At 41.9% G+C, this 27942-nt stretch overlaps 1 protein-coding gene across 1 annotated transcript in view; it reads left to right on the top strand.

Annotated features, from left to right (window-relative positions):
* Positions 1-25864, top strand: part of mphosph9 (M-phase phosphoprotein 9) — a 45171-nt gene extending 19307 nt beyond the window's left edge. The window contains exons 9-28 of the mRNA XM_080743162.1: positions 732-835; positions 2159-2275; positions 4010-4249; positions 5870-6063; positions 7035-7184; positions 7373-7460; positions 9251-9460; positions 10090-10137; positions 10328-10392; positions 10995-11096; positions 12301-12540; positions 14173-14330; positions 15593-15732; positions 15826-15946; positions 16479-16596; positions 16952-17037; positions 18682-18777; positions 22224-22342; positions 23883-23951; positions 24676-25864. Of these exons, the coding sequence (XP_080599288.1) occupies positions 732-835; positions 2159-2275; positions 4010-4249; positions 5870-6063; positions 7035-7184; positions 7373-7460; positions 9251-9460; positions 10090-10137; positions 10328-10392; positions 10995-11096; positions 12301-12540; positions 14173-14330; positions 15593-15732; positions 15826-15946; positions 16479-16596; positions 16952-17037; positions 18682-18777; positions 22224-22342; positions 23883-23951; positions 24676-24777 (2567 nt within the window). The 3' untranslated portion in view covers positions 24778-25864. The remainder of the gene's footprint in view (positions 1-731; positions 836-2158; positions 2276-4009; positions 4250-5869; positions 6064-7034; positions 7185-7372; positions 7461-9250; positions 9461-10089; positions 10138-10327; positions 10393-10994; positions 11097-12300; positions 12541-14172; positions 14331-15592; positions 15733-15825; positions 15947-16478; positions 16597-16951; positions 17038-18681; positions 18778-22223; positions 22343-23882; positions 23952-24675) is intronic.
* Positions 25865-27942: the final 2078 nt, after the last annotated feature.

Here is a 27942-nt window from a genome sequence, read left to right as displayed (position 1 = left end):
AGAGTATCAGTTACACCCCCGTCTGGGACAAAGAAACCTGAGCTTAATTTACTCTTTGTAGTTTGTGAAGAAAAAAGGCTTTGAAATAAGGCTTTGTGCTAATTCTTAGGAAACATGTTTATGCAGTTCCTTGACATCTTTTGGGCTAAATGATGCAAATAAAATCTCTGGAGACTAATAAAATGTCTTCATGTAATGAATTTATACACTTTCTCCCGGGGGAGTTGTTGTGTTTACAGTGTTATCATGCAAGGTTGTATTATATAGTTCTACGATAGTACTGGGTCCAGTAGAAGAATACTTACCGGTATGTTAGGGATGGGACGATAAGAACATTTCATATCACGATTATTGTGACCAAAGAAATCGTGATTTACGATATTATTGCGATAATCAAAATATCCCCAACATCTGTTATCCCGGGGCGGAAAAATAGCAGATCTACAAGCTTGTAGATCGGCTATTTTTTGGCAAAGAGATTTGGTAGAGAGTGAAAAAAAGACTGTATCAGGTAGACAGGTACGTATATTATAAGTACGTTTTACCAATAGAGGGTTTAAGTGGTACAGCTCAGAAAAATAAAAGGTGAATTGATCCCAGTGCATGACAGAGGACGATTTCGCAATAAATTAAATCTCCACGATACGATTATCGTGAGTGTTTTTGATCATTATAAACGATAATATCTCTTATCGTCCCATCCCTTACCGTTATGTTTAATTTCTTCTCAGGCCTGACGTATTGGCGTCTGAATGAGAACGAAATCTATCATCCCCTTCCGGATAGCTTTGACAGCGGCGCGTACCTCCTGTTGCAGGAGGTGTCCATGAGTCTGGTAGGTATAAATATTAGAAACCTAGTATGATTCATACTAGGTTCATTTCATATGTATTTTGATTATGCCACACTGCATGTCCTATCCTTAGAGGGCATACAAAGAGACATTCTTTGTTCAAATTTAAAAAAAGTATTTCATTCCATATTCCATATCTACAGTATTTTCTGGACTATAAGGCGCACCTGACTATAAGGCGCACTGTCAATGAATGGTCTATTTTCAAACTGTTTTCATATATAAGGCGCACCTGACTATAAGGCGCACATAATAGACGCTACCGTTGTGTTATGCATCCAACAGATGGAGCTTTGCTAAAGGGAATGTCAATTTCAATGAATGATCCATATATAAGGCGCACTGGACTATAAGGCGCACTGTAGTTTTTTGAGAAAATTAAAGGCTTTTAAGTGCGCCTTATAGTCCGGAAAATACGGTATATCCATTTTAACTCTTTTGCTGCTCTCAAATCTCCACCACACGTAAACATCAATGGAGTCCCAAATCACTTTCTGGCTGTATTCTGTGGACCTGATCTAGAAAATCCATTTCTATGCTCTGAACGACGGAAAGAGGGGAGGGCCATTTCACATTCATTCCTTGCATAAGGCTTCCCCCTGCCGTCATTTTGGCTACAGTACAGATATATGTGTCCATTGAAAAAGATTGTTTGGAAATAATCCATAGATAATTTTCTATAACATCGCAAAGGTAAGCTACTTTTTGATGGCACCAGCACAAATAAATAAATAATATATATGGCAGTAGAACTATTAAGGTTGGGATACTAATTTTATCCTAATGACAGGATAAAGGCCCATTCCCACTGGGCCAGATAACAGATAAAAAAATCTCTTTCTCCAGATATTTTTCCATTCAAAGTGGATGGTAGATACAGATAAAAGAAATATCTACCACAGATAGATATTTTTTAATCTGTTATCTGGCCCAGTGGGAATGGGCCTTAAACAAGAATCAGAATATAGAGATATTTAACTTACAAAATACAAAACATACTACTATTTAATGTTTGTCGACAAAAACACCGTATTTTGGCGGGCCTTGATGGCCCTCATTATGGCAGATTTTTCACTTGGTTGAATGCCACGACGCGTTGTAAGCTTTTAGATCTGCTATTTTCAGAGCGCAACCGAACATAAAATGAGTTTAGTTCTGATGGCGGAATTTCAGATTGTTTCTGAGCATACAGTGGAGGGAAACAACAATTGATTGTTGACCTGCCTGCCCAACTGTCTAGTAGTGTGAAATAGATGGACTTGTCCGTTACACAGCCTAACGCTGGTGTCATCACGTCTCCCACAGACTCCACCTCAAGAGCCTCGTCTGTCTCTGAGACAGATCTATGAGAACAAGCAGAAAACGGACCCTAAGCACACAGACTGGGATGGCTCCCGTACGTCCAGTCCTCTGTCACCACAGGTAATGCACATTACTAGACCCATGACAGAGGTTTGGGTTCAATGCAGACCACGATTCTGGAGACCACAGATTACAGATGTTTTGACTGACAACACTTAACACTTATGTTGCTATCAATTAAATCTCTTTGAAGGTCCAAGTTGCCATGGTCTCCATAGACTTCCATGTAATTCATAGTGCACAGATTATGCACGCCCATGCCTAATCATGCACCACGTGTGTGCACACTGTTCACAGCTTTCAAACAAAAAAAATCCGCTTGGAAATCCGTTCAGGCATTCATGAGAAAGCAGCCATTATGTTTTCTTCAAATGTAAACAAACATGGCTGCCATGTTTGAAAGATGGGGTTGGTATGGGGGTTAAACATGCAATTTCGCGATCACGATCATGCCTAATACATTTTTTTGAGGTCCAAAAAAGAATTATCTTCAAAAACGGCCCAAACTCTGGAAACTCGCGGTTGGCACAGGGGGGGTACCAATACAAACTCGGGAAACTCGGGGTTGGCACCAGACAGGTTAGCCACTTGCAAAATTGCCAGTGTCATACAAAAAGTAAAATAATGGCTGACATATAGGTCACATTATACACACACACACGCACAGAAATGAATTGACTCTCTCCAAGATTATCGGACTTCCCACACCCACACGCTTAGAACTTTCAATCACAAATGACACTGAGCCATCCCCTTTATCGCTACTTTGACCTCATACCATCTGGCCAAAGATACAGAACCTTGAAGTTGGAAAAGGTGTGTTTTAGCCAGAGTTTTTTCCCCGGGCCCTCAGCCATTGCAACATTAAAGGGCCAGTTCACCTCTGGGACAACCAGATCTTATTTTATTGTTGTTTGGGACACGATCAACACAATCCTGAGTTATTTTTTGTGTTCAATCTGTGTTTTGAGATATTTTAGTATTTCAGCATGAATGATGATGCATCAATTTGATGCACAAATTGAACACAAAAAATAACTCAGGATTGTGTTGATCGTGTCCCAAACAACAATAAAATAAGATCTGGTTGTCCCAGAGGTGAACTGGCCCTTTAAACGAATGGCCCCGTCAATGGATGGTTCTCTTTGTACAGTGGGGACCTCATGTATTGTCTTGGTGTTTTGTGCTTTATGCTTATGTGTTGTTTTTGAACAGACTTGTGAAGATATATATATCCCTTCGGGGACAATAAAGATTATTATCCCATTTAGGCCTAGAATTATTGAATGCTTTAACCAGTGAAAAGTCGTGAAAATGTGTGCAAATCTTTGAATATATGTATTTTCAAAGCGAACGTTTGTAACTCAAATTTTGCTTCTGGGTGGTCCCTGGAACTAAATATTTTGAGATGGGGGTCCTTCACATGAAAAGGTTTGAGAACCACTGACATAGTAGTCTCTCAAGAACAGACTAACTGAGCTCCAGTTAAGTGAAAAGGACCTTTTCTTTGACGATGGCCAGCCAGATTGCTGACATAGAAACATAGGTTTTTCAAAAAACCTTAGAAGGATTCAAAAGACACTTATAGAATCTGGTCAAAATTCTAATTTTCACGATTTTTCAAAAATGGCAGATCTACAAGATCGCAGCGTGGCACTCGGTGCCGCGCTGCAAGCTTGTATATCTGCCGTTTTTCAATAGTTAAAGCATAAAACAATGATACAAAATAATGTGTACCTGTTCTAAATGGGTTATTATTATCATTATAACATGTTCTTTCTGCATGTATCACAGGTGTTAACTCTGGACCCGGCGGCTCACGTGCGTCAGTCGGAGCGAACCTCGGGCGTCACGTCGCCCTCCAACGTCAGCAGCCCGTCCCCCGCCCCCCCGGGACACCACCACATGTTCCAGAAGCACGGGACCCCCGTCAGCCCCGACAGCGTGGTGGAGTGCAGCGCCAACAACCCCGGAGACACCGACTGCTCCTCCAACATGTCCAGCTTCTCCGCCGTCGCCCCTTCCCCCACCAAGGTGCAGAGCGGCGTTGATTTCGTCGACTAAGACTGTGACGAACAGTGTTCGTCGACTACTCTTTTTCAATGACGAAAACTAGATTAAAAACTAAATAACAGGGGGCACGGTGGCGCAGTGGTTAGCGCTTCGCCTCACAGCTAGAAGGTCCTGGGTTCGATTCCCGCCGGGGGACGATGAGGGTGCTGGGGGCGTGTTCCTCCCTCCGCGTCATCAGCGCCCACACCCTGGGGTTGGCGATAGGGCCTTTCTGTGTGGAGTTTGCATGTTCTCCCCGTGTCTCCTAGGGTTGATACCCTCACAAAAACATGCAATAATCCTGGTCTCAATAATGCCTCCCCCTGGCCAGCCGGGGGCGCCTGATGGGTGGGAAAGGAACTGGTTGGAATAACATGTTCCTTCCACGTGCTACGTCCATCCCAGGGAAATCCCCCCTGTCAGGTGAAAAGAAACAACTTGGACTACCCATGCATTGAAGGAAGCATGAGGTTTGTCCGTTGTCTCCCCAGGCGCGGCAGAGGGAGAGCAGAGCCCAGGATTACATAGGCAATTGGCACTGGGTGAAAAAATGGGTTACAAAATCATGGGATAAAAATTAAGAAAAAAAGAAAAAAAAAAACACTAAATAACAACTAACTATGAGCAAAAGAGGACAAAATGTGCCACAGAGGCACACAAATCCAGGTCCAGGCACTCAGGTGGATTCAGAAATAAAAGGTCTTTATTTGGGCAACGGGCTAGAACAGTAAAAAAACACAAACGCCTTCTTCAGGGTGTTTCTAAACTATCATGACTAAAACTACGACTAAATATATACTGCCAATTTAATCAAAAGTAAGTAAAAATTGACTAAAATGTTTGGTTGGGACTAGTGGAGATTGTTGCACTCTGAAATCAGAACTACAATGCAGCACAACTATAACGCGGCACACTGCAACGCGTTATGAGCTTGTAGATCGTCTATTTTCAGCACGCAACCAAGTGTAAAATCAGCCATTGCGACGCCATCGAGGCCCACCAAAATACATTTTAGTCGTCAATATCAACTGTAGATTTAGTCGACTCAAATCTTGTGCTATTTAGTCGACTAAAACTAAAACATTTCAGATTACTAAAATATGACTGAAACTAGGGCATTCACGAATAGTGATTTTTTAGTATTCGAATTATAAGACCTCAAAGTATTCGAATAGTCGAATATTCGACAGGACTGGCCTAACTGTCAAATATTAAGTAAGCAAGATGCAAACATTGTGAAAATAGCAGATCTACATGCTCACAACGCCTTGCGTTGCGAGGCGTTGTGAGCATGTAGATCTGCTATTTTCACAATATGTATCTGTGGAACCGAGTCACATTAAATGTAATACCTACAAATTGTCAGGTTGGGGGGTCCCCAGTTAAAATATGTTTCTTTTGGGGGTCACGGCCTAAAAAGGTTTGAGAACCCCTGGTATAGAGCATTAACAAATTCACCCACCGGGAGCATTGACAGCTCATTCTTATGACTAGCCAAGCTTTATAAACTATATATATTTTTAAAGAGAAAACAATAAAAAAAAAAATAAACGAATACTAAACTAAATGGAATGAAAGTTTTCTGTCAAAATCAACCCCAAGGTGCAGAGCTCCTGGGTTCCCCCTGCCACCGCTCCCTGGGATAAGGAGCAGACGGCCTGTTCCTTCACGGCCCGGGCCAGCGAGGAGGAGGGCAGCCACACCGCCAGCACCCTGAAGCCGAGGTCCACCTCCGCCGCCAGTCAACACGTAGGGGAGAGGGCTTCCTTATCGGGAGATCCTGTCGCCCTTTCTCTGTGAGTGGAATGTAGCAAGCTAACGTGTAGACCAGCTGTTTTCAATTTCAGGACACAAGGGTAAAGTTTGTTAAATGTTCAAGCTGAAATATGTTAGCCTGGGATCCAGCCTGCTTGCTCTGTGCAGTCTTTTATTTTTCCCACTCCGCTGAGAAAAACTAAAAGAGACCCTCCCATGGGGCGCCCGCTGGCCTAGTGTTCAAGGCGCATACCACATACTAGGCTATGATGCCTGCTGGCGTCGCCGGTTCGATTCCCGATCCGGACGACCTTTGCCGCGTGTCATTCCCCCATCTCTCTCCCCATTTCCTGTCAGTCTACTATATCCTATCAAATAAAGGCATAAAAAGTAATCTAAAAAAAAAGTAATCTAAAAAAAAAAAAGAGACCCTCTCATTTCCGTGCCCAAACGAGTGAAAACCTCTCGTGGCTTGTGATTGGTCTGTGGAGGGCGGCGGGACTAGTGTTGTCCAATGTAAAACTCAAGTGACTTACTGACTTACCTGTGTAATGGAAATACCAGTCAAATGGAACCTGGCCAGCCTGAGAGGTGAAGTGAGAAAAAGACGAAAGTAGCGAATCAGGCTGAGAAATCTGTAGCCTTTACCAAATGTCTAATGCTCAAGCGTGGTTGGCCAGGGGAAGTATATGAGCTTCAGGCTGTACTACATGCCAACCAGTAGGTGTCCTACCAGACCTAAATGTCTCTATAGAAGAGTAGAGAGACCACCTCCAACCACTGCACATGTACCAGTTATAATTATTGTAATAACAATCTCTACCATACAGATAGATCATGTAGAAATAGAAATGTAATCATTGAAATAAGTTCCGGATTGCAACTGGTTCTATCATTCGTTTTGGATTCTCAATCTCTCATTTTTATTCTTTGACATGATTTTCTTTTCCATCTCTCTCTTTCTCTCTCCCTCTCTCTCTCTCTCTCTCTCTCTCTCTCTCTCTCTGTGTAGACTGAGGCAGAACCTCAGAGAGAAGCACTACAGACACGTGGATGATCTGAGGGCTTATTATGAGTCTGAGATCCAAGCCCTCCGAGAGAAACTCAACCTCCGAGACCTGCCCCAAGACCTGGAGAAGAGCAACCAGGCCCTCAGAGAAAGGTATGTGTCTGTCTGTCTGTCTGTCTGTCTGTCTGTCCGCAGGCATTTTCATATACATTCCCGGCTATGAAGAATGTATTCACTGTTGTACGATGGTGGCTGAAAATAACCGATCTATAGGCTCACAATGTGTCACCTCGCGATTACATTGTGAACTTGTAGATCATCTATTTTTCTTCTTCTTCTAGGTGTGAGCATTTAGAGCGAGCTCTGGCTGAAGCTGCCAGTCATATCCAGGGACTAGAGAGCAAAAACATCACACTGGAAAGGAAACTGGTAACATTCTCTTCTTCTACATCCTTTTGTCATTGGTTTGATCCATGTTTCATAGAACTCATTGATTTGGGATGTACAAGGCCTCTTAGCCTAGTTCCAGACCCTGAATCGCTAGCCACACCCCTTTACATTTTTTGTTTTGGCGATTCAGGGGTCTAGAAGTGCTCTCATTGAAGAGACCTCCCTCGGTTGAAAATCCGTACGGCGAATCAGCGTCGTGAATCAGCGTCATGTGATCAGCGTGGGTGGGGGTTTCCCAGAACTCATGTGTGTTTCCAAGTACACCAGCGCTGCCGCCGTACCGTACCGCGCATCGCGTCGCGCTAAAATGCGGTAAATTGCGGTAAAATGCGATCGTATCGATCTCGCTATGAAACACCAGTAGCAGGCATGTTATGTTGTGTTTGATTACTAGTTCGTAGTGCTCCTATTCTGACTGTTTCTTTGGTTAGCAAGTAGCACTAGCAAGCAACAGGCTAGCTAGCCACTAGCCAGCCACACATAACCATGATAACAACACTATGTCATGTGTTGGTCGGTGAACCAATCGCTGAAGACTGCCTCTTTTTGGCAACGCCCATCCCTGCAATCGCCCCCAAGGGAAGAACTTTCAGACTGAATAATGAAGTGAAACGAAATTCAGGAGTGTCAGGCTACAAGGCCTCTGGTATTCTACTTTTTCTTTCTGGAATGATAAATGTGAACCGTTGTACACTACAGTACACAGTAAATCATTGCACTGTGATGGCAATGAGAGAGTTGAATCATAAAACAGAATTAATTCATTAACTAGTTTTTGCTATGACCCTCACATATAGTCAGTCCAGTGAAGTCACCTGTTCTGAACAGTGTTTGAAAGAACGATATAATGATCAGAATGAGTTCTGTTTTGGACTTATTTGACAACATTTTACATAAGATTTATTTAGTGTCAGTAACATTCGTTTTATTAAAGATTTTCTGAAATTGGGGAGAGGCATTGCACCAACAGTCATTTCTATCAAGAAAACCATATGTATACAAGTGGCAGCTTTCATGGTTCTCCCTGGGACCAGCTGTAAGAGTCTGCAGTGAGAACGGGACTAGAATACACGGGGAATCAGGCATTGGCATAAAGAATAATTTTAATAATATTATAAAAAGAAAGAAACACATCGCTGTTGTAGCGTTCCAGGCACGGAGGCTCTTATGTAGCCTGACAGCGTGGCACGGGTTCGAGTCCGTTCCAGATACCTTTGCTGCCTGTCTCTCCCCGTCTCTCTCTCTCTCTCTCTCTCTCTCTCTTTCCTGTTCATCTTCACTTAAAATCTATCAATAAAGGCAGAAAAGCCAAAAAACTAATCTTAAAAAAAAAAAATAAGACAAGAAAGAAAGATAATAATTCAGTGTTTTACCGTATTTTCCGGACTATAAGGCGCACTTAAAAGCCTTTAATTTTCTCAAAAAACTACAGTGCGCCTTATAGTCCAGTGCGCCTTATATATGGATCATTCATTGACATTGACATTCCCTTTAGCACAGCTCCATCTGTTGGATGCATAACGCAACGGTAGCGTCTATTATGTGCGTATCAGGTGCGCCTTATATATGAAAACAGTTTGAAAATAGACCATTCATTGACAGTGCGCCTTATAGTCAGGTGCGCCTTATAGTCCAGAAAATACTGTAAATGCCACCTGTCTTTTTTTCAAACATCCGTGATCATGCTGAAAGTTGAATAAACGTCGTCTCCGGTCCTTCTCTGCTAAGAAACAACCTTTTTACGTGACTTTTTCTCCTCTTGTTGTCAGGTGGAATGGCCGGAGCGCTACGCCGTGGCCACCGTCAAGTCCCTGCAGGAGCGCCTGGAGGAGAGCAGGCGGTGCGGGGGGGAGCGGGACGCCACGGCCGCCCGCCTGAGGAGCCGCGTCCGGCAGCTGGAGGAGGAGGCCGGGGCGGCTGCCAGGGAGGCCCGCGACAAGGTGGCCCGGAGGGAGCAGGAGTACAAGATGCTGCAGGACGTGAGTTCCTTTAACCCATTAAGACCTTGAATTGTTTTAGCTACTTTAGCTGTTGAAAAATAGCAGATATACAAGCTCACAGCGCGGCACCGAGCTTGTAGATCTGCTATTTTTGAAAAGTCGTGACAATCTTTGCCAATCTTTTGAATATATCTTTCTAAAAGCGAACATTTCTAACTCAGATATTTGCTTCTGGGGGGTCCCTGGAACTACGTATTTTGAGATGGGGGTCCGAATACATATCATTTTGGGGGTCCTTCACATGAAAAAGTTTGATCACCACTGAAATAGAAACATAGGTTTTTCAGAACCCTGTTAGGATTTAGGAGACATTTATAGAATCGGATCAATATATTCAAAGACTTGCTCAAATTGTCATGATTTCTTTCAAAAATAACAGATCGACAAGCTCACTGTGAGCTTGTATATCTGCTATTTTGTTTTCTTTTTTTTATAGTTAAAGCATAAAATAATGGTTAAAGTAATAATGTGCATTTTGACAATAGCAAAGGTTAATGTCATTTAGATAGCGTGTTATTTAGACAGATGCTAGGTTCATGTGTTAACTGGCATCCTATAATGTCTATAGTTTCAGGGTTTGGTAACTCAGTATTGATCTTCCTTCTCAGTTGCTGGGGGAGTATGACTCACTGAAGAAAGACCATGGGGGGGTTAAGGTAATGGTTCAGTTATCATTTGTTTATTATGATTATGATTAATACTATTGTTATTGTTGATATTGAAGTAGTAATTGTATTATTGACACTCTAATTCAAACCTCCTGCTGTAAAAGGGTGAAAGGCAAAGGATCTTCACTCAGTATTTTATTCAGTGCCACCAGTTACATTACATCTCTTTTGTCAACAGAACAACCTGGCGTCGGCAGAGGACAAGCTTTCCCGTGCCAACGATCAGATATCAGAATTGAAAAGGTGAGTCGATTCGCAAATTATTGCAGGCATAACAGGTTGCACTCACTGATGCTCTTTATCTGCGAAACGAAGCCTGCAGTGCAGGGACCCACTATTTCCTTCTTGCCTGTGAAACGTGATGGGTGTTTCCTGCGAAACGTCATAGGTGTATCCTGTGAAATGTAGTCTTGCGTGGCCAGACTGTTGGCTTTGCGATTTGCAAATGCTCCCGTCATACAGTCTGGGGCAACGGAAGTCTTATGATGAGTATGGGATAAAGCGGATGTGATGTGTTTTTTTTTTTGGGTGTTATTTCGTCTTTCTCTGGTGTTGTTGGTGTTACTTCCACGATGTTTTCAAATGTTTTCTTAAACCATAGACGCATAACAAGAATATGCCGCTCGAACGACTCTGTCTATGGCACTGTCTGTGCTTGTGTGCTTCTGTTATGTTTCCAATGGGACTACAGTTCCGTGCAGCAGTGACTACATCCGATACTCGCCGTTCGGGAGCTGTCGTTCCAGACTCTATATATATAGCATTCTGAGATTATGGAATAGTTGTCTGGCTACCCGAGACTATGGGAAACGTCATGGGTGTCTCCTGTGTCTGGGTCTCCTCAGGGTGATCTCCAAGCTGGAGTCTCAGGTGAAACAACTGGAGCATGAGAACCAGGCCAGGTCCCGCCACGGCCCTCATAGCAGCACACAGTCCTCTGGGGCCGGGTAAGCATCCAGCACGGCAACATGTATATCGTCGTTGTCGGGTGGAAACCTTGTATGTCCGAAACCGTTTTGTTTTGTATTTATCACTTTTAAAATGATTTAAGCTGGTGAAAACAGCTGATCTACAAGCACACAACGCCTCGCTCCGCGAGGCGTTGTGTGCTTGTAGATCTGCTGTTTTCACTACTTTTGTGCGACGGCCTTGTATGATGAAGCAGGGCTTTACTTTGCGAAAAAATGAACACATTTTAAACTTGGAAATACGAGGTTTCTGCCCGACAGTGACGATATTCACCTTCTGTATGGATTCAGATTTTTTTTTGGGGGGGGGGGGGGGGGGGGGGGGTAAAGGAAATGATATCCAACTAAAATGTTGTGCGTCTTGCCAAACTTGCCCTGCTCTTTATTGGTAATAAAATGCTTTGAAAACACTATTGTGTTGGGTTGGTCTATGATGGACACTCTGACACGATAGTGGTGATCCCCAGTTTGCTCATAGTCAGGATGGTGGTCCCTGGGTCGAAATCAGTTGAAAACCCCTAGAAGCTCTCAATCCGTCAATTTAATGCTCTAAATGACTGATTTCAGTTGCATGTGGATTCCATAGAAGCCAGCAGGTCTTCTATGGAAGCATGTTGCGCAGTGAAAATAGCTGATCTACAAGCTCTCAATGCGTCGTTGCTGTCAAAGCAGTGTTGATTTCGTTGACTAAAACTATGACGAAAAATGTTCGTCGACTACCTTTTTTCACTGACGAAAACTAAATAGAAACCAAATAAAAACTAAGCTATGATGACTAAAACTATGACTAAATATATTGACTATTTCGTCAACAAAATAAAAACTAGACTAAAACATTAGTGCTGAAAATAGCAGATCTACAAGCTCACAACGCGTCGCAGCACAACCAAGTGTAAAATCTGTCATTAAGATGCCATCAAGGCCTGCCAAAATACATTTCATTTGACTAAATCAACTGTAGATTTACTCGCCTAAAATCTTATGACATTTAGTCGACTAAAATTAGACTAAAACTAAAAACTTTCGGGTGACTAAATTATGACAAAGACTAAATGACATTTTATTCAAAAGACTATGACTAAGACTAAATCAAAATGTGCTGTCAAAAACAACACTGTGTCAAAGTCAACACTGGTATTGGACCACAAAGTAATATTTTATTTTTGTTTTTACATTTCGCCAGTCTCTTCCACCACCCTGACCTGCTGCCGTCACCGAGCAAACGCAAGGCGGAGCCAGACTCCACCAGCCTGAGGTCTCCTCGTCGTCTGACCGACCAATCAGAGAGTGGCAGGAGGTCGCCGTTCGCTCAGACCAACCAATCGAATGGCTACAGGTGGTCGGCGTATCTGCAACGTGACCAATCAGCCGGGTCAGGAGGAGGAGGCTCCGTGGACTCATCGGGGGGTGGAAGCAGCAGGAGGTAATGTTTCTGTTGGACAGTGTTTGAAAATAGCTGATCTATGTTGACCTGGGTATAAAATAGGGATTTAACCATTTAAACCGGGGACCCCTATACGTAACTATACCTTTCAATCCGGGAACCCCTTTTGGGGTTGATGTTGCTACACAGTATGTACAGAATATACCGGTGGCAACATACATTTTTTTGTAATCTTTAAAAAAAATATTTGAAGTTTTTCAAAAAGGGTGTTTTTTTGTAATTACTTGCGCCAGCAGAGAGTGCAAGTACTGCGTTCGGCTGCATATGTAGGTACAGTAGGAAGCCGTGTGTTTAAGCCCGTAGCCCAGGGGTCAGCAACCTTTTTGAAATGAAGTGCCATGTTTTTATTTTCTTGAGTGTTACGGTGGGACTACACCAAGCCGTTTCGCGCGCGTCAGTGCGTATGCGTGCGTATGCGGGGCGCGCGCGCGTATGTGCGTTTTGGATAGATCCAATGTATGTCAGTTCAGCAGGCTACACCAGGCGTACGGATAGCGCGAACCACGGATACGCATTCCCTAAAAATAGGATCGGTTCTATTTTTTAAGCACGCCTATGCGTTTTGTACACAGACTATCTGGTCTTCCTCACATATACTCCCTCCTTGGTGTAGCCTGGAGCGTTTACGCATACGCGAGCCTCTTCACGGACAGTACGCGCGTATGTGCACATTTTTTGGTGTAGTCCCACCGTTAGTGTGCCATGTCAACATACATTTTAATGACAAATATTTTTACATATTTTAATTGGCAGGACATTGATATAACGATCATTAGACTAGACTCAGAGCAATAATCCACCTATCTCCCCGACTCCCTCCCCAGTCAGAGTTCAAAGTTTTAATGAATGTAGAATTTTGTGCAAGATGTAATTTGATATAAATTAGCTAACTTCATTTAACTGACCACGTTTAAAAAATAATAATGACAACTATTTATACATATTTTGATTGGCAGGACATTGTTATAACGATGATTAGACCCAGAGCAATAATCCACCTATCTCCCTGACTCCCTCCCCAGTCAGAGTTCAGAGTTTTAATGAACGTCGAATTTTGTGCACGATGTAATTTGCTCTAAATTAGCTAACTTCATTTAATTGACCACGTTTAAAAAAAGATTTGTTTTTAAAATATAAATCCTCTCTCTCACACTTCTGCCAGTGTGCCGGCGATCACCCTCCCCTGTGCCAATGTTGGCACCCGTGCCTAAGGTTGCCTACCCCTGCCGTAGCCCAATCAGGCACTAGCATTTCTGGCAACGTCATCATTAACAGCCAATGAGGGACCAGCATTCCTGGTGATGTCATTGGCATCGCCAGTGGCGCACGAGTAGGCCATTATGGCATACAGATCTAAATCTGCAAAGTAACGAGTAATGACTATACTTTTAACTGTGGTGGGTTAAAAGAAATCTGCGAGATGTAGTGGACCAGAAATATAAAGTGTTTTTTTAATATGTATGGAGGTACCTTATTACTTACAGTATAATATTCATATACTTAAGTACAGTACTTGAGTAAATGTACTTAGTCACTGGTAGTGGAGATCCGCAAGCTTGATCCCCTCAACAGGGGACATGTTGATTAATCCACTGACCTGCTGTTCTGCAGGTGTTCACCGCCGCCAGACAAGCTGCAGAGTCATGCTCAGCCTCCAGAGCACAGTGGTGGTGGAGGAGGGAGGAGAGACAGATCCAGCAACCAGACCCCCATGCTGAGAGCTCTGATAGAGCTGGAGGAGACCAGGTCTACGCAGAGCCGAGCCCCCTGTAAGAACTCTGGGATCCCAAAAAATTCACTTAATATCCATTAAGATCTTGTCAACTAACGCAGTGGTTCTTAAAGATGGCGTGATTTTTTTCCCCCCTAAAACATGATGATCAGGTATTATGATTATACTAGGAGGAGGACTTTTTCCAAGAAAGTGTACAGAAAGAGTTAAAATTATGTTTTTATGTGGCCACATTAGAGTAATGTTAACTCATTTGCTGCCCCCTCCCGAGTTTCCCGAGTTATTACAGTACCCCCCAGTGCCATGGCCCGAGTTTCCCGATTCTTTTTTTCTTTTTCTTTTTTTTTTCAAAAATATTATTTGGACCTCCAAAAATGTAGTAGGCATGATCGCAATCGCGAAATTGTATCTAGGCATGGGCGTGCACGGATCCGTGCACTAAAAATGACATGGAATGGCAGTGAGGAACTTGGTGGCCATTTTGAAAAGGCAATGAATGAGTTAACTCCATAGACACATACAAAACAGAAAAACTATGGCACCACCTCTTTAAAATCTTTAGCACCAGGGACCCCAGAAGAGAAGATTTATGTTTAAAAAAATCCAAAGATTATTCCAAATCTTTCCAAATGTGCAAGCTTGCAACGTGGCACGAAGTGACGCGCTGGTGAGTTTGGTATGCGTTAGCCTTTAGCCCAGGGGTGGGCAACTTTGATGATGGCGAGGGCCGCTATATTTCCACCTTCACTCCAGAGGGCCACATTGCATATTGCTAGCCTACGTCCAACTTTATCATTCTAGTATCTCATACAAAAGAAGCAAAAATAGCAGATCTACAAGCTCAAAACGCATCGCGTGACAATGCGTTTTGAGCTTGTAGATCTGCTATTTTTGCTTCTTTTGAATTGGAATCCTGAATTATTTTTTGTTATTTTTTAATTGGAATCCTGAAATGTAACATTTTTATTTAATTTCAAACGCATTTAGTTATCTACTCATGTTAACTTTATGAACCTAAATACAAATAACTTGGACATCAAAAATACATTTTAATGCTACTATACTAGTCATTAAGCTACTAATATAGACTGAAGTAATTAAAGCAGGTCATGTTGGACATTTAACAGCTGAAATCAATAATATATCAGTATTCCGGTATCAACCTGCGGGCCGCATTAAGTGAAGGTGGGGGCCGCATGTGGACCCCGGGCTGCCAGTTGCCCATGTATGCTTTAGTTTAGCCTCTCGCCTAATGTTTGAGATCCCCTTGCATTAACTTGTGGGTGTTCTTCTCTGCAGGGGTGGGCAGCCAGAGGACCACGGTGGGCCTGGTGGAGCGCAAGCACAAGGAGCCTATCCAGGAGCAGGAGCAGGGGGTGGGAGGAGGAGGAGGAGGAGGGGACTCGGACGTGGCTGCAGAGCTGGGGAGAGGAAGCAGCGTTGGACCCGAGCAAGGAGCGTCCAGAGCGGCGAGGCATCATCATCACGACGGAGGACCTGAGAGGGCTTCAACAGCACTCCTGAGACCCCAGAGGAGCCTGTCTCCAGAGAGGGCTGCAGCAGCGCTCCTCAGACCCCAGAGAAGCCTCTCTCCAGAAGGCCACAGATCGTCCTCTTTACCCCCGCATCACAGCCTGCCACCAGCCACTCCTAGTATGAAACCCTTCTTAGGGGCTGTCACGATTATGACATTTTACATGACGATTAATTGTCACTCAAATAATTGCGATTAACGATTTAATTGTGTATTTGTCGTTGACATTTCTGTTTGGCTTTTAGGCTTTGAAGTTGCACATGGCAATCATGACACAGAACTTAAATATACAAAGAATTACTGACATATTTGACAATTTTATACTTAAAAAATAACCTTGAAAGTGGAAATAGCCGATCTACAAGCTCACAACCCGTCGCGTCGCGATGCGTTGTGAGCTTGTAGATCGGCTATTTCCACTACTTTTTGAAAGTGTTTGTAACAATATTAACATTGCTCAACATGGAAACGATTATGACGATTATGCAAAATGATTGCAATTACCTCAAATAATTGCGATTAGACGATCATGTAATAATTGTGACAGCCCTAACCGTTCTAGAACGTTGCAGTGGTTTCAACTCCACCCGTCTCTAACCTTTTTTTTTTAAAACACATTTCGTCTTCTTCTTTCCTACTTCTGTTTGGCAGCCAAGAGAGAAACTCTACTGAGGCCTCTGTCTGCCAAGTCCAGTCCCAAACGTTGTCCCACTGAGAACTACTCCACTGCACTTGGACAGTTGCCAAGACAGCAACACCTGCATAAAAGGTGAGCCTCTCATAGTGTTGCTGACATTAGAAACCACCGACTGCAGTACAGTATGTGCAACACTCTGCTGCCATCCTCTTCACCAGAACCACATCACACCAGTCCCCCACAACCTTCCATGGCTCCCAGTCAAACACGGAATAGATTTCAAAATCACTGCTCACCACCTACTGCCCATTCATCCCTTTGCGCTTTCGAGCTTGCGGATCTGCTACTTGTGATACTTTAACGCTATGCTCAAGTAGAGCATTAATTTACAAAAGAAAACACAATAAGTTAGGACATGGAGATAGGAGGTTTCAGCCCTACAGCAACTCGATCATCTTACAGAACACACTGCGTTCTCTTTCTGCAGGTTAGAAGTGCCACTAGACCAGAGACGCCATTCATTCCACAGCCCTAGGAAGAGACTCCACTTTACAACATTAAGCAGAGACGAAGGTAATGTACTGTAGTTCATTCTCTTTCTCTGTCAGTGAATGAGGATGGATGGCCGAAATGTTACAAAACACAACAAAAACAACATGGAGCTGCAGTTCCAAACGCACACTTTCATTTATGCCGATTGGACTGTTATTTATTGCTGTGGTGAGACTTTAGCTCAGTCTCTTGAGTTGTATTATCTGCAGTGTGCTTTTTAGCCTCATAGAATCACAGCTGTTTGGCTTGAAACATGCTGATTGCCATACATTTTACAGTGTGAATATCTCTGCTGTCGGGCGGCTCGGGCCAAAACCTACCAACTCCAAAATGTAGTGGAGTTAGGAGATTTTGACCGAAGGGCTTTTTACTACTTTTCATTGGTTCAATATTATTTTAACCAACAAATAAAGGGTGTTCAATAGCACATATTTATGAAAAAAAGAGGTGGAGTTACTAGCTGGTTTGGCAGAAAGTGTGGAGTTTGGAGGTTTTGTCCCAAGCACTTTTTACTACTTTCCATTGGATCAATATTATTTTAACCAACACTCAGATGTAAAGGGTGTTCAATAGCCCTGATTTATGCCAAAAAAAATCTAAAACCTCAGAAATTTAGTTTTTGGCCAGACAGTGACGATATTGTGTGTGTGTGTGTGTGTGTGTGTGTGTGTGTGTGTGTGTGTGTGTGTGTGTGTGTGTGTGTGTGTGTGTGTGTGTGTGTGTGTGTGTGTGTGTGTGTGTGTGTGTGTGTGTGTGTGTGTGTGTGTGTGTGTGTGTGTGTAAATATATGTAATATATAACATAACATTACAAAATCCAACATGTCATTCATAAAAATGTCAACTTACTTTTGATTTAGCTATTTCTAATTAGATGGATCCACAGATACGGCTTCGGATCCGAATCCAATTTTTTTCAAACGGCAAAATGCGCATGTGTGTACATGTGCAAATCTAATGACGCATGGATCAGGCTTAAAGGGATATTCCACTTTCAAAAAAACTTTTTGTCATTGTATGGTCTAATCAGGCTTGTATGAACACCCTGAATAGTTTTTAATTTTCTTCATTCAGTATTTAGATATTTGATGTAAATGTTATCTGGCCCTCCAGGCTCAGGGCCTCTCCCCACACACACTCATTGTAACTTCAAACTCCATTTTAACCATGAAAGATTCATTAAAAACACCCATTATTTTTTCTGGTGACTCATACTACCCTCCTAATATGTGAGCAGGCCGTGTTTTTTTCCATAATGTTTTTCATGTATTTTTAATAATTCTTTGGGAAAATGGAAACAATGTAATACAATAAAAATGTATAAAAAATAAATGAAAAACGTTATAGAAAAAACACGGCCTGCTCACGTATTAGGAGGGTAGTATGAGTCACCAGAAAATAATTATGGATGTTTTTAATGAATCTATCATGGTTAAAATGGAGTTTGAAGTTACAATGAGTGTGTGTGGGGAGAGGCCCTGAGCCTGGAGGGCCAGATATCATTTACATCAAATATCTAAATACTGAATGAATAAAACTAAAAACTGTTCAGGGTGTTCATACAAGCCTGATTAGACCATACAATGACAAAAAGTTTTTTGAAAGTGGAATATCCCTTTAAGTGGTTTTAATACATGATATGTGTGGCCTTTCCTTTCCTCCCCAGACGTGCTCCAGTCGTGCAGTACCTCAGCTGACTTCTCTGGCAGTGTCAACCCCACTGAGGCCAACTCCCAGCTGGGCTGGGATGAGCAGAGGGCAGGTACAGTATACAGTAGTACAGGGGTCTTCAACGTTTTCAGGCCAAGGACCCCTTAGCTGAGAGAGAGATGAAGCAGGGACCCCCACAACCTTTTCGTAGAGTCCATATAGTTTCGTTTGACAGCACAATCATCTGTGTATTTTGAATTCATGTTATTGTAGATAAATATTAATGTTCAAAAAGGATGAAGGATTTCAAGAGTTGACAAAGGTTTATTCAAAGAGGCAAAAAGTTGAACAGAGTGTCAGCATTCACAAAAGACAGAGCTCTGACCTCCATGGCCAGAGCTTGGGCCCCGTGGGGCAGAAGCCCTCTCCTGTACCATTATCCTACAGTTCTTATAGTCCATTCTGACACAGATGCTATTCTAAACATGTTCTTATAAGGATTGTGTACTAAAGATAAAGACAACATACAAATAGCTACACAGGGTACAGATTTGCTAACAGAGTGAAGTAGATGGGGGAGAGAACTCAGCTGTTAGATTGACAGTTGAGTTGAATTAGCATGTGCACTTTGAAGGCTGGTTGACCGTTCATTCAATGAGATTGAATGGAAGGAAAACAAGATAAATACACACATGTGTTACTCTATAAATATTTCTACTACATTCCACACTTTTTTTTTTTTTGTGAATGAATAGTCTATTCATTTACATATGACAGGAGATTTATAGAGTGCCAAATCAATAGACATTTCAGACAATTACATGTTGAGCTATACCTTACAGAATAGTAGATCTGCTTGTTTGGGTGAAATCTATATTTGTTAGTGAACAGTCCTACATTCAGTCAAACTTGACTTGTTCTTGGTATCTTATGTTATGTTTTATAACATTACCAACTGGCTTGCTTGTTTACACTGAAATATAAGAGAGCTAGAATTTTAGTAAATGTGAATCTATATTTGTTTGTACTTTGAAACTCTGTTTTACAAAATCAAGAGCCCGCATGCACTCCCGTCCTAGAGAATATCTTTCGTCTGGTTACGGTAATATTCTATTTTTATCCTAGTCCGGAGCTGCCCGACAACTCTGCAATTGTTGGAATACCAGAGTTTAGACCATAAAACCAAATATTCTCACATTAGTGGCAAATGCCTTGTTGACTCATATTTTAGATATCAACTTTTAGCTAATATTATTCCTATATAAATTACTCAGCTTAATATCAAACACATAGTTGTTGTAGTCTTCATGGCGTCTCTCCGTTCCTCCCATCTTCATTTGGCTTATGGCATGTGGCAGTTAATGTCTTTGCTTCGAGATCTCCACTGGGCTGGTGGGGCCTCCAGTTCAGTGGCTCTCTGATGTGCCACACAGCATGTGTCTCCTTGGCTTGGTCTCCTCCTACTGTGGCAAAAGTCTGTTGGTGTTCGACGTGGTGTCGATTTCGTCGTCACCTCCGCTGTCAGTCTGTGTTGTTTCTTGGTGCCCGACTTGCTCTCCATGTTGGTGAATAGCAATCTGCCCTCCTTGTCACCACAGGCTGCAGTCATCACAAGATTATTGTTAATCTGTGAGGTCTCGACCTTGTAGATCTGCTGAAAGTCAGTTCTTGCTGGTTTTGCATAGCTTGCAAGTTGCTTCTGTAGTGGTCTCCTCTTTGTTCTCCATGGTGGTGGACCTGCTTTAGGTCTGCTTTCAAAAATCTCCTTTCCAAAAAATTCCTTCATCCCAGAGTTCTTTTGACCAAGTATCCATCTATGGTAAAGATGAAATATTGATCCCATCTGGGGTGCCAAATATTGTAGATAAATATTAATGTTCAAAAAGGATGAAGGATTTCAAGAGTTGACAAAGGTTTATTCAAAGAGGCAAAAAGTTGAACAGAGTGTCAGCATTCACAAAAGACAGAGCTCTGACCTCCATGGCCAGAGCTTGGGCCCCGTGGGGCAGAAGCCCTCTCCTGTACCATTATCCTACAGTTCTTATAGTCCATTCTGACACAGATGCTATTCTAAACATGTTCTTATAAGGATTGTGTACTAAAGATAAAGACAACATACAAATAGCTACACAGGGTACAGATTTGCTAACAGAGTGAAGTAGATGGGGGAGAGAACTCAGCTGTTAGATTGACAGTTGAGTTGAATTAGCATGTGCACTTTGAAGGCTGGTTGACCGTTCATTCAATGAGATTGAATGGAAGGAAAACAAGATAAATACACACATTTGTTACTCTATAAATATTTCTACTACAATGTCAATTTGCGTTTTCAGATATTTGACCACTTGAACCGTCAATACTTAACAAACTTTCCTGTCACTCGGTACTTAGTCTGCTCTTTTTCCCCTCTACACCAAACCTCTTTGCCAAAAATAGCCGATCTACTAGCTCACAACGCCTCGCAGCGCGAGGCGTTGTGAGCTTGTAGATCTGCTATTTTTGACTGAAGTTCTCAGAATATGGACGCTAGGATTCAAGTGGTTAATATAAAAAAGGAAAAAAAGATTTGGAGGACCCCCTGTAGTAACTCTGAGGACCCCCTAGGGGTCCCGGAACCCCTGTTGAAGACCCCTGCTGTATGTATTGATGAGCAGGGATCAGGTACAGCACAGTAGGCCTGTCCAAGTTATTGCATTGTCGCTGTAGGGCAGAAACCTCTTATCCCCAATTCCCCATATTATAACTTTTTGTGTTTTTTCGTAGACTAATGCCCTACTTGATCATACTACACAGCGTCACACAAAAGTATCAAAAATAGCAGATCTACGAGTTCAAAACACGACATGAAAACAACGCGTTTTGAGATTGTCTGTCTGTTTTGATTTGAGGTTTCCACCCGACAGAGATGACATAATCACTGATTGAAATGATTTGAGATATTCACAATGTTTTTTTTTTTTGCATAATCGTCAGAATCGTTTCCATTGATCCAAATTCATCCGTTGATTTCTTTTTACACATTTTTACTAAAATGGCAGTTCACAATCCGTCACATAGTTTGGCACTATGTCCACTATTTCTTTTACATTTTGAAAGTATAACAGGATTAAATATGGCTACAGTCCCATTAACTCATTTGCTGCCAAAAACGAGGAACCCGAGAATTTCGCGATGTACCACCCTGCCACGCCCGAGGAACCCGAGAATTAAAAAAAAAAAAAAAAAAAACATATTTAGTAGGCATGATAGCGATCGCGAAATTGCATGTTTAACCCCCATAGCAACCCCATCTTTCAAACATGGCAGCCATCTTTGTTTACATTTTAGGAAAACATAATGGCTGCTATCTCATGAATGCCTGAACGGATTTCCATTCGGATTCTTTTGTTTGAAAGCTGTGAGCAATGTGGACACACGTGGTGCATTATCTAGGCATGGATGTGCATGATCCGTGCACTATGAATTACATGGAAGTCTATGGAGACAGTTTGGCATAATTAGAGTACGAAGGTATTGTTAAATGGCAGCAGATGAGTTAACATGTCATAATGGTCACAGTCCCAGGGGCAGGCAGTGGACTGGAGCAGCTGGACACGTGGTCATCGTTCCCAGCCAGACTTCACTCACTGGCTGAAGCCGAGAGGCTGTTGGACGAGCTCACACAAGAGAAACTGCAGGTAAGAGTTAATACTACTGCCATCCACTTATACCAGTGGTAGAAAAAGTATTCAAATCTTTTACTTAACTCATTCTGTGCCGATCCCGAACTAGTTCGGCTTTATTTCAATCCAATACAATTTTTTTTTTATTAATTCACTTACCCCGAGCTGCTTGTAGAGTCGTGGGTGGTCCTGGCTCGCTAGCCGCTAGCCAGCTAGCCATTCTACTCTGTCCGACGATATATTCCATTAAAAATGGTTTAAAATACATTTTTGAGCTCCCCAATGTTCACCCAATGTTCGGCGCCGCTTCCGATGAGTATACGAGTGTGCCGATCCCGAAGTAGTTCGGCTTTTTTTAATGAAATGAATAAAATGATAAGAGGCCTTCTGAAGCCTGGCCTGATTTTTCTTGCTACTAGCCGAAAGCTAGCAACCTCCCGGCCGGCCGTTATTTGCGAACGAAATCGCCAATCTCCGCCTAATCCAATGAAAGACCACATCTTTGAAGGCTTATATCTCTGGATTGTGTCTTTAGGGAAGCGGCGCGAGGTTTATTTACGGCGAAATCGCCCAAAAATGATCTTTTAGATGACAAAATGGGAATAGCCATTCTGTTAGCATTATCATCCGGGACCTTTCCATGACGTGCATGAACGTGAGCATGTGAGGTCCTGGAAGGTGAGGTCCTGGAAGCTAAAGCGCTCGCCTATGTATGAGAGATACCCTGGCATTCTATGGCCCCTAGAGGGCGCTGGCACTAAATGAGTTAAAGGTGTATTCAGTGATAATGAAAGTGGCCGGGGGTCATCTTGTCCCTTACTGGCCTTACAGCATGGATATGTGTGTGTTTTTTTTTTTTTTACACCATTATAATGTTCTCGTTTTGATCATTAGACCCAATCACTGAATATCTGTAGGCCTCCGGCTTCAGGATATGTATGATACTGATTTACTACGAGACTGTCATTTTATGAGTTCAGTAGTTTACAATCTAGGCATTTAGCAGACGTTCTTAATTCAGAGCGACTGTGGTTCTCAAAACTTTTATTTTGACCATCATAACTAAACATCATAACAACTACGGCCATACTCTACCCTGATTGGTCGAGGACTGGCAGGCCACCTCTGAAAACCAAATCTAGCTATGCTCGCAACATGGGCCATGGTGGAAGTCCTTATATGGTCAGCACACATTCTAGTGAGGAGAATGAATGGAAAATGTACCAATTATATTTTTATTTGAATGAAATACAATCACTGAATATACCTTTAACTCATACAATATCAGTATTAAATTCATTTATAAGCCCCCACTGCCAGGCTCTTACCGTATTTTCGCTCATCTGCGGACATACGTGGGGACCACCACGTGTTATACGATGTAGCAGATTAACAAGCTCGAAACGCATCGCTTCGCAAAGCGTTTTGAGCTTGCAGATCTGCTACCTTTGATACTTTTGTGTAGTATGATCAAGTAGGGCGTTACTTTACAACAACAAAAAAGTAGAATATGGAGATAAGAGGCTTCGATATCTCTCCTCTGTGTGCTGAACAGATTGAAGCAGCTCTGAGCCGGATCCCAGGGGCTGGAAGCAGAGTGAGTTTACAGAGCCGATTAGATGAGGTAAGAGATCTCAGGGAAACTCAGGTTAGTCTTGCATTAGTCTCGTGTGGCCAGACTGTTGCCTCCCCCATTTTTCAAACGCTTCGGAAGCTCTGATCATGAGTAAGTGGTAAAGTGGAAGTGAAGCCCCCCCCCCCACTTCCGTTTAGTCTTTACATTCGCGCAAATGTATAAGTTAGAATAAGTTTAAATCATCTAAGCATACATGGCTTGCTGATTAGCAGAAATAGAAACATAAAAATATATTTTCTCTGAACGGAAATGCCAGCTTCCGTTACTCAGATTTTGGCTAGTTCCAGACTCTATATAGCAGTCGGAGATTGTGGAATAGTTGTTTGGCTGCGCAAGACAACATTTACATTTCAGACCATTGACCGATAATTTATTTTCAAATCGTTATATTGTTATACAATGTCGCATTGAGGTAGGTATACATAGTGACACCCCAAATCCAATTCCCATCACAGTAAAAGTACACTTATTGGCCCAAAATAGCATGAGATTTGAGGACTATCATATTATATAGAAGACAAGTATAGAAAAGAGAAAAAAAAACCTGCCCATACAAGGTCATAAAAGAAAAGAAAACAATTTTATTTACCAATAATTTCGATGTCCACATTATGTTGACCATTGTTTCATAGAAAATGAATAAATACAAATAACAACTGGCATACCGCTGATGGTTCCATCTAAAATGTCTAAATGGACGACGCTTCCACAGGTGGCCTTAGAGAACCGTCTGGAGCGAGTGAACCGTGAGCTGGGTTCCATCCGCATGACTCTGAAGAGGTTCCACGTTCTCCGCTCCTCTGCCCACACATAGCAATGTCTGTCTGTCTTTTCTAGGCGTCCTGTTCTATAGTCTATACCAGGGGTTCTCAAACGTTGAAATTTGAAGGCCTCTGCTTAACTTTGACAGTGTACAAATGGAACGGGTCCATTTGATTCCATTTGTACACTGTCAAAGTTCCAGACTTGTAAGGGTCAATTTAGACCCCCATAAAGGAACCTAGAGAGTCCCTGAAAACCACTTTAAGAACCACTGGTCTATACAATACTGCGGTCAGTGGTGGAAAAAGTACTCAATTATTTTACTTAAGTAAAAGTGCCAATACTGAAATGTAGAAATACAAGTAAAAGTCCGTAATTCAAAATGTATTTGAGTAAAAGCACAAAAGTATTGACATCAATATGTATTTAAAGTACTGAAAGTATAAATGACTCATTTTGCAGAAAGTCCCATTTGAGAAGTTTTCAAATGTATAAAGATCTTTTTAAAAATAGCAGGTCTACAAGCTCACATTGCATCGCAGCGCGTTGTGAGCTTGTAGATCGGCTATTTTCAAACGGCCGAAATGTATAGGGCTGACGTGGTTAATGTATTAATGCAAATCTACCAAGTAACCAGTAACTAAAGTTTTCAAATAAATGTAATGGAGTAAAAGTACAATGTTTGGATCCGAGATGTAGTGGAGTAGAAGTAAAAGTATTGGAAATGGGAAACACTCAAGTAATGTACAAATACCTCAAAAATGTGCTTAAGGACAGTACTTAAGTACTTAGTTACTTTCCACCACTGACTGCGGTTTGGCTGGTCCACACCGTGCACGATAACTCTAACTATAATGACAATTATGTGAGCAATGAGCATCCACTGCCACTGATTACATTCAAATACTGTGTATATATTATATATATACATTATATATGGTATTATAGTGCCAAATAACAAGTTGTCTCAAGACACTTTACATAGAGCAGAGACCCAATGTTTTACACCCTGCCCTCAAGTAGAAACGGGCTCTAATTATCTGCCATCCATTTGAGTTGGAACAGTTTTTTAAACGTCATACTGTAGTAGTTATCATGCTTGGTGTGGATGGCCCATTAAGCTAGCTCCCTTCGGAACCTCTCCCTCCACTGCCACGCAGCTCCGAGATGAGGTTCCTCCCCGTCGTATTCCAGAATCTTCCGGCTGGGTGGACGATCCGCCCTTAGCGATCACTTCTTACCTTTGGTGAACATCCTATCCAAAAAGTGACAGGTTTCTGCTGATCTATAATCGTTTTACTTCTTTAGCGTGGAAGGAAAATCGAAGCACTGGGTTGAAATAAAGACTTTATATCGCTCATTTTGTCAGCCGGTCCCATGGTTTTTAGACATTCCGGAAGTTGCGGCCGCATAGGATAACACTACTGCCTCCCCTGGTCACGTGGTATATTACACAACGGGGAAAACACAGAACCGGCTGATATAATGAGCGATATAAAGTCTTTATTTCAACCCAGTGCTTCGATTTTCCTTCCACGCTAAAGAAGTAAAACGATTATAGAATATAGATCAGCAGAAACCCGTCACTTTTTGGATAGAAGAATGTTCACCAAAGGTAAGAAGTGATCGCTAACGGCGGATCGTCCACCCAGCCGGAAGATTCTGTCATACAACGGGGAGGAACCTCATCTCGGAGCTGCGTGGCAGTGGAGGGAGAGGTTCCGAAAGGAGCTACCATTAAGCCTGATTTTTACTTAGTTGTGCGTTGATCTGCGTCACTCTACAGGCTCACAACACGCCACATTGCGACATGTTGTGAGCTTGTAGATCTGCTGTTTCCGTCTTTTGACATTGGCATGCAGCTAAGTATAAATTAAGCAATAGTTTTATATGCAGCACTGATTGTTTTTCCAGTCCTCTGTATTATAGATTGTCTGTAAAAGAAGTCCATGGTATCTTTTGATACATATTACTTATTACTCGGGGATATTTTTTTATATGTTGGAAAGATATCACAGTTTTTGGAGTATATTTTTAGTAATACACAGATTTGTACAGTCATTTACTTTTTTAATCACTATTTAATATTAAATGTTTTATTGGCCATTTTCAGGTAAACAATCTAGAGTTATAATGGGCTGTTGCCGTTCAAAAGTGAATGATACAATAAATATCCAGCAGACATCCAATCCACCTGAAAAAATAAAACTGCCATTTCTGTTTTGAGTGAACATTGTCATTGACATTGTTTTTATTTAATGTGTTTTATACTTAAGTTTGTTACTTTGTTGTGCATTTGAAAATATTTTTATTTGTATAAATCTCAGTTTTTACTGTTTTATTGTCCAAATGACACGACTTGAAGAGACCCTACTTGAATTAAATTGCCTTTTTTTATGATTTATTTTTTCATCAACTTTACATTCCATGGCTTAGCTCCATATTCCAAATCAAACGGAACCATTTGCAAAAACTTCTGAACACGCTTGATTTCTACCAGAACCATTTGTAAAATCTAAACCAGCACACCTTTTCAATAGACACAAATAGCATATACACACTTCTGATGATGCTTATAAATGCATGGCATTCTTTGCACCGTTTAATTTTGCCATGCACTTTTCCAGGCTGTTTGCTATTACTTCCTCGACGTGACTTTCACTGGAATTATAATATTGTTCTTAAACCAATAAACCAACCTTTTAGATAACTGCAAGCATTGGTCTGTTTCTTTGTGGAATAAAACTGCTGACTGACTATTATCACATGTTATAATACAGCCTCTGCCAACATACTGTAGTGCAGTGCAAATGTCCTCCATTTGGAGGAGTTGTTTCTGCCTTGTTTGACAGTAATGCGATGCCCTGTGTTGTGTTCTGCAGCCAGCTATTAGTAACCTATTGTAACAGCGCTACATTAAACAGGTGTTATGCCAAATTCAAAAGTCAACCCTGTAAGGGTCCATTTGGTTCATAACTATCAATCATTTACCTGCTGGTGATCCCCTGGACCCCCTACCTAAAGGACCCCTGGGGGTCCACGGCCCCACGTTGAGAAGAACCTGTGTTGTTATTATATCCAGTCTCCTCCATAATTAATCAAAAATCCTTCAAAGTCAGGTTGGTGAGGTCATGACGACTGAACATTCTAATCTAATGTTAATTTCACAATGGCTACTACTGGCCTAACTGATATAGCCTACAGTATACATGTATCT

This window comes from Nannobrachium achirus (genome assembly GCF_963921795.1).
Source record: "Nannobrachium achirus genome assembly, chromosome: 15".
NCBI classification, from domain to species: domain Eukaryota; kingdom Metazoa; phylum Chordata; class Actinopteri; order Myctophiformes; family Myctophidae; genus Nannobrachium; species Nannobrachium achirus.
The sequence above is the reverse complement of the archived record's forward strand: the minus strand, read 5'-3'. Positions and strand labels throughout refer to the sequence as shown.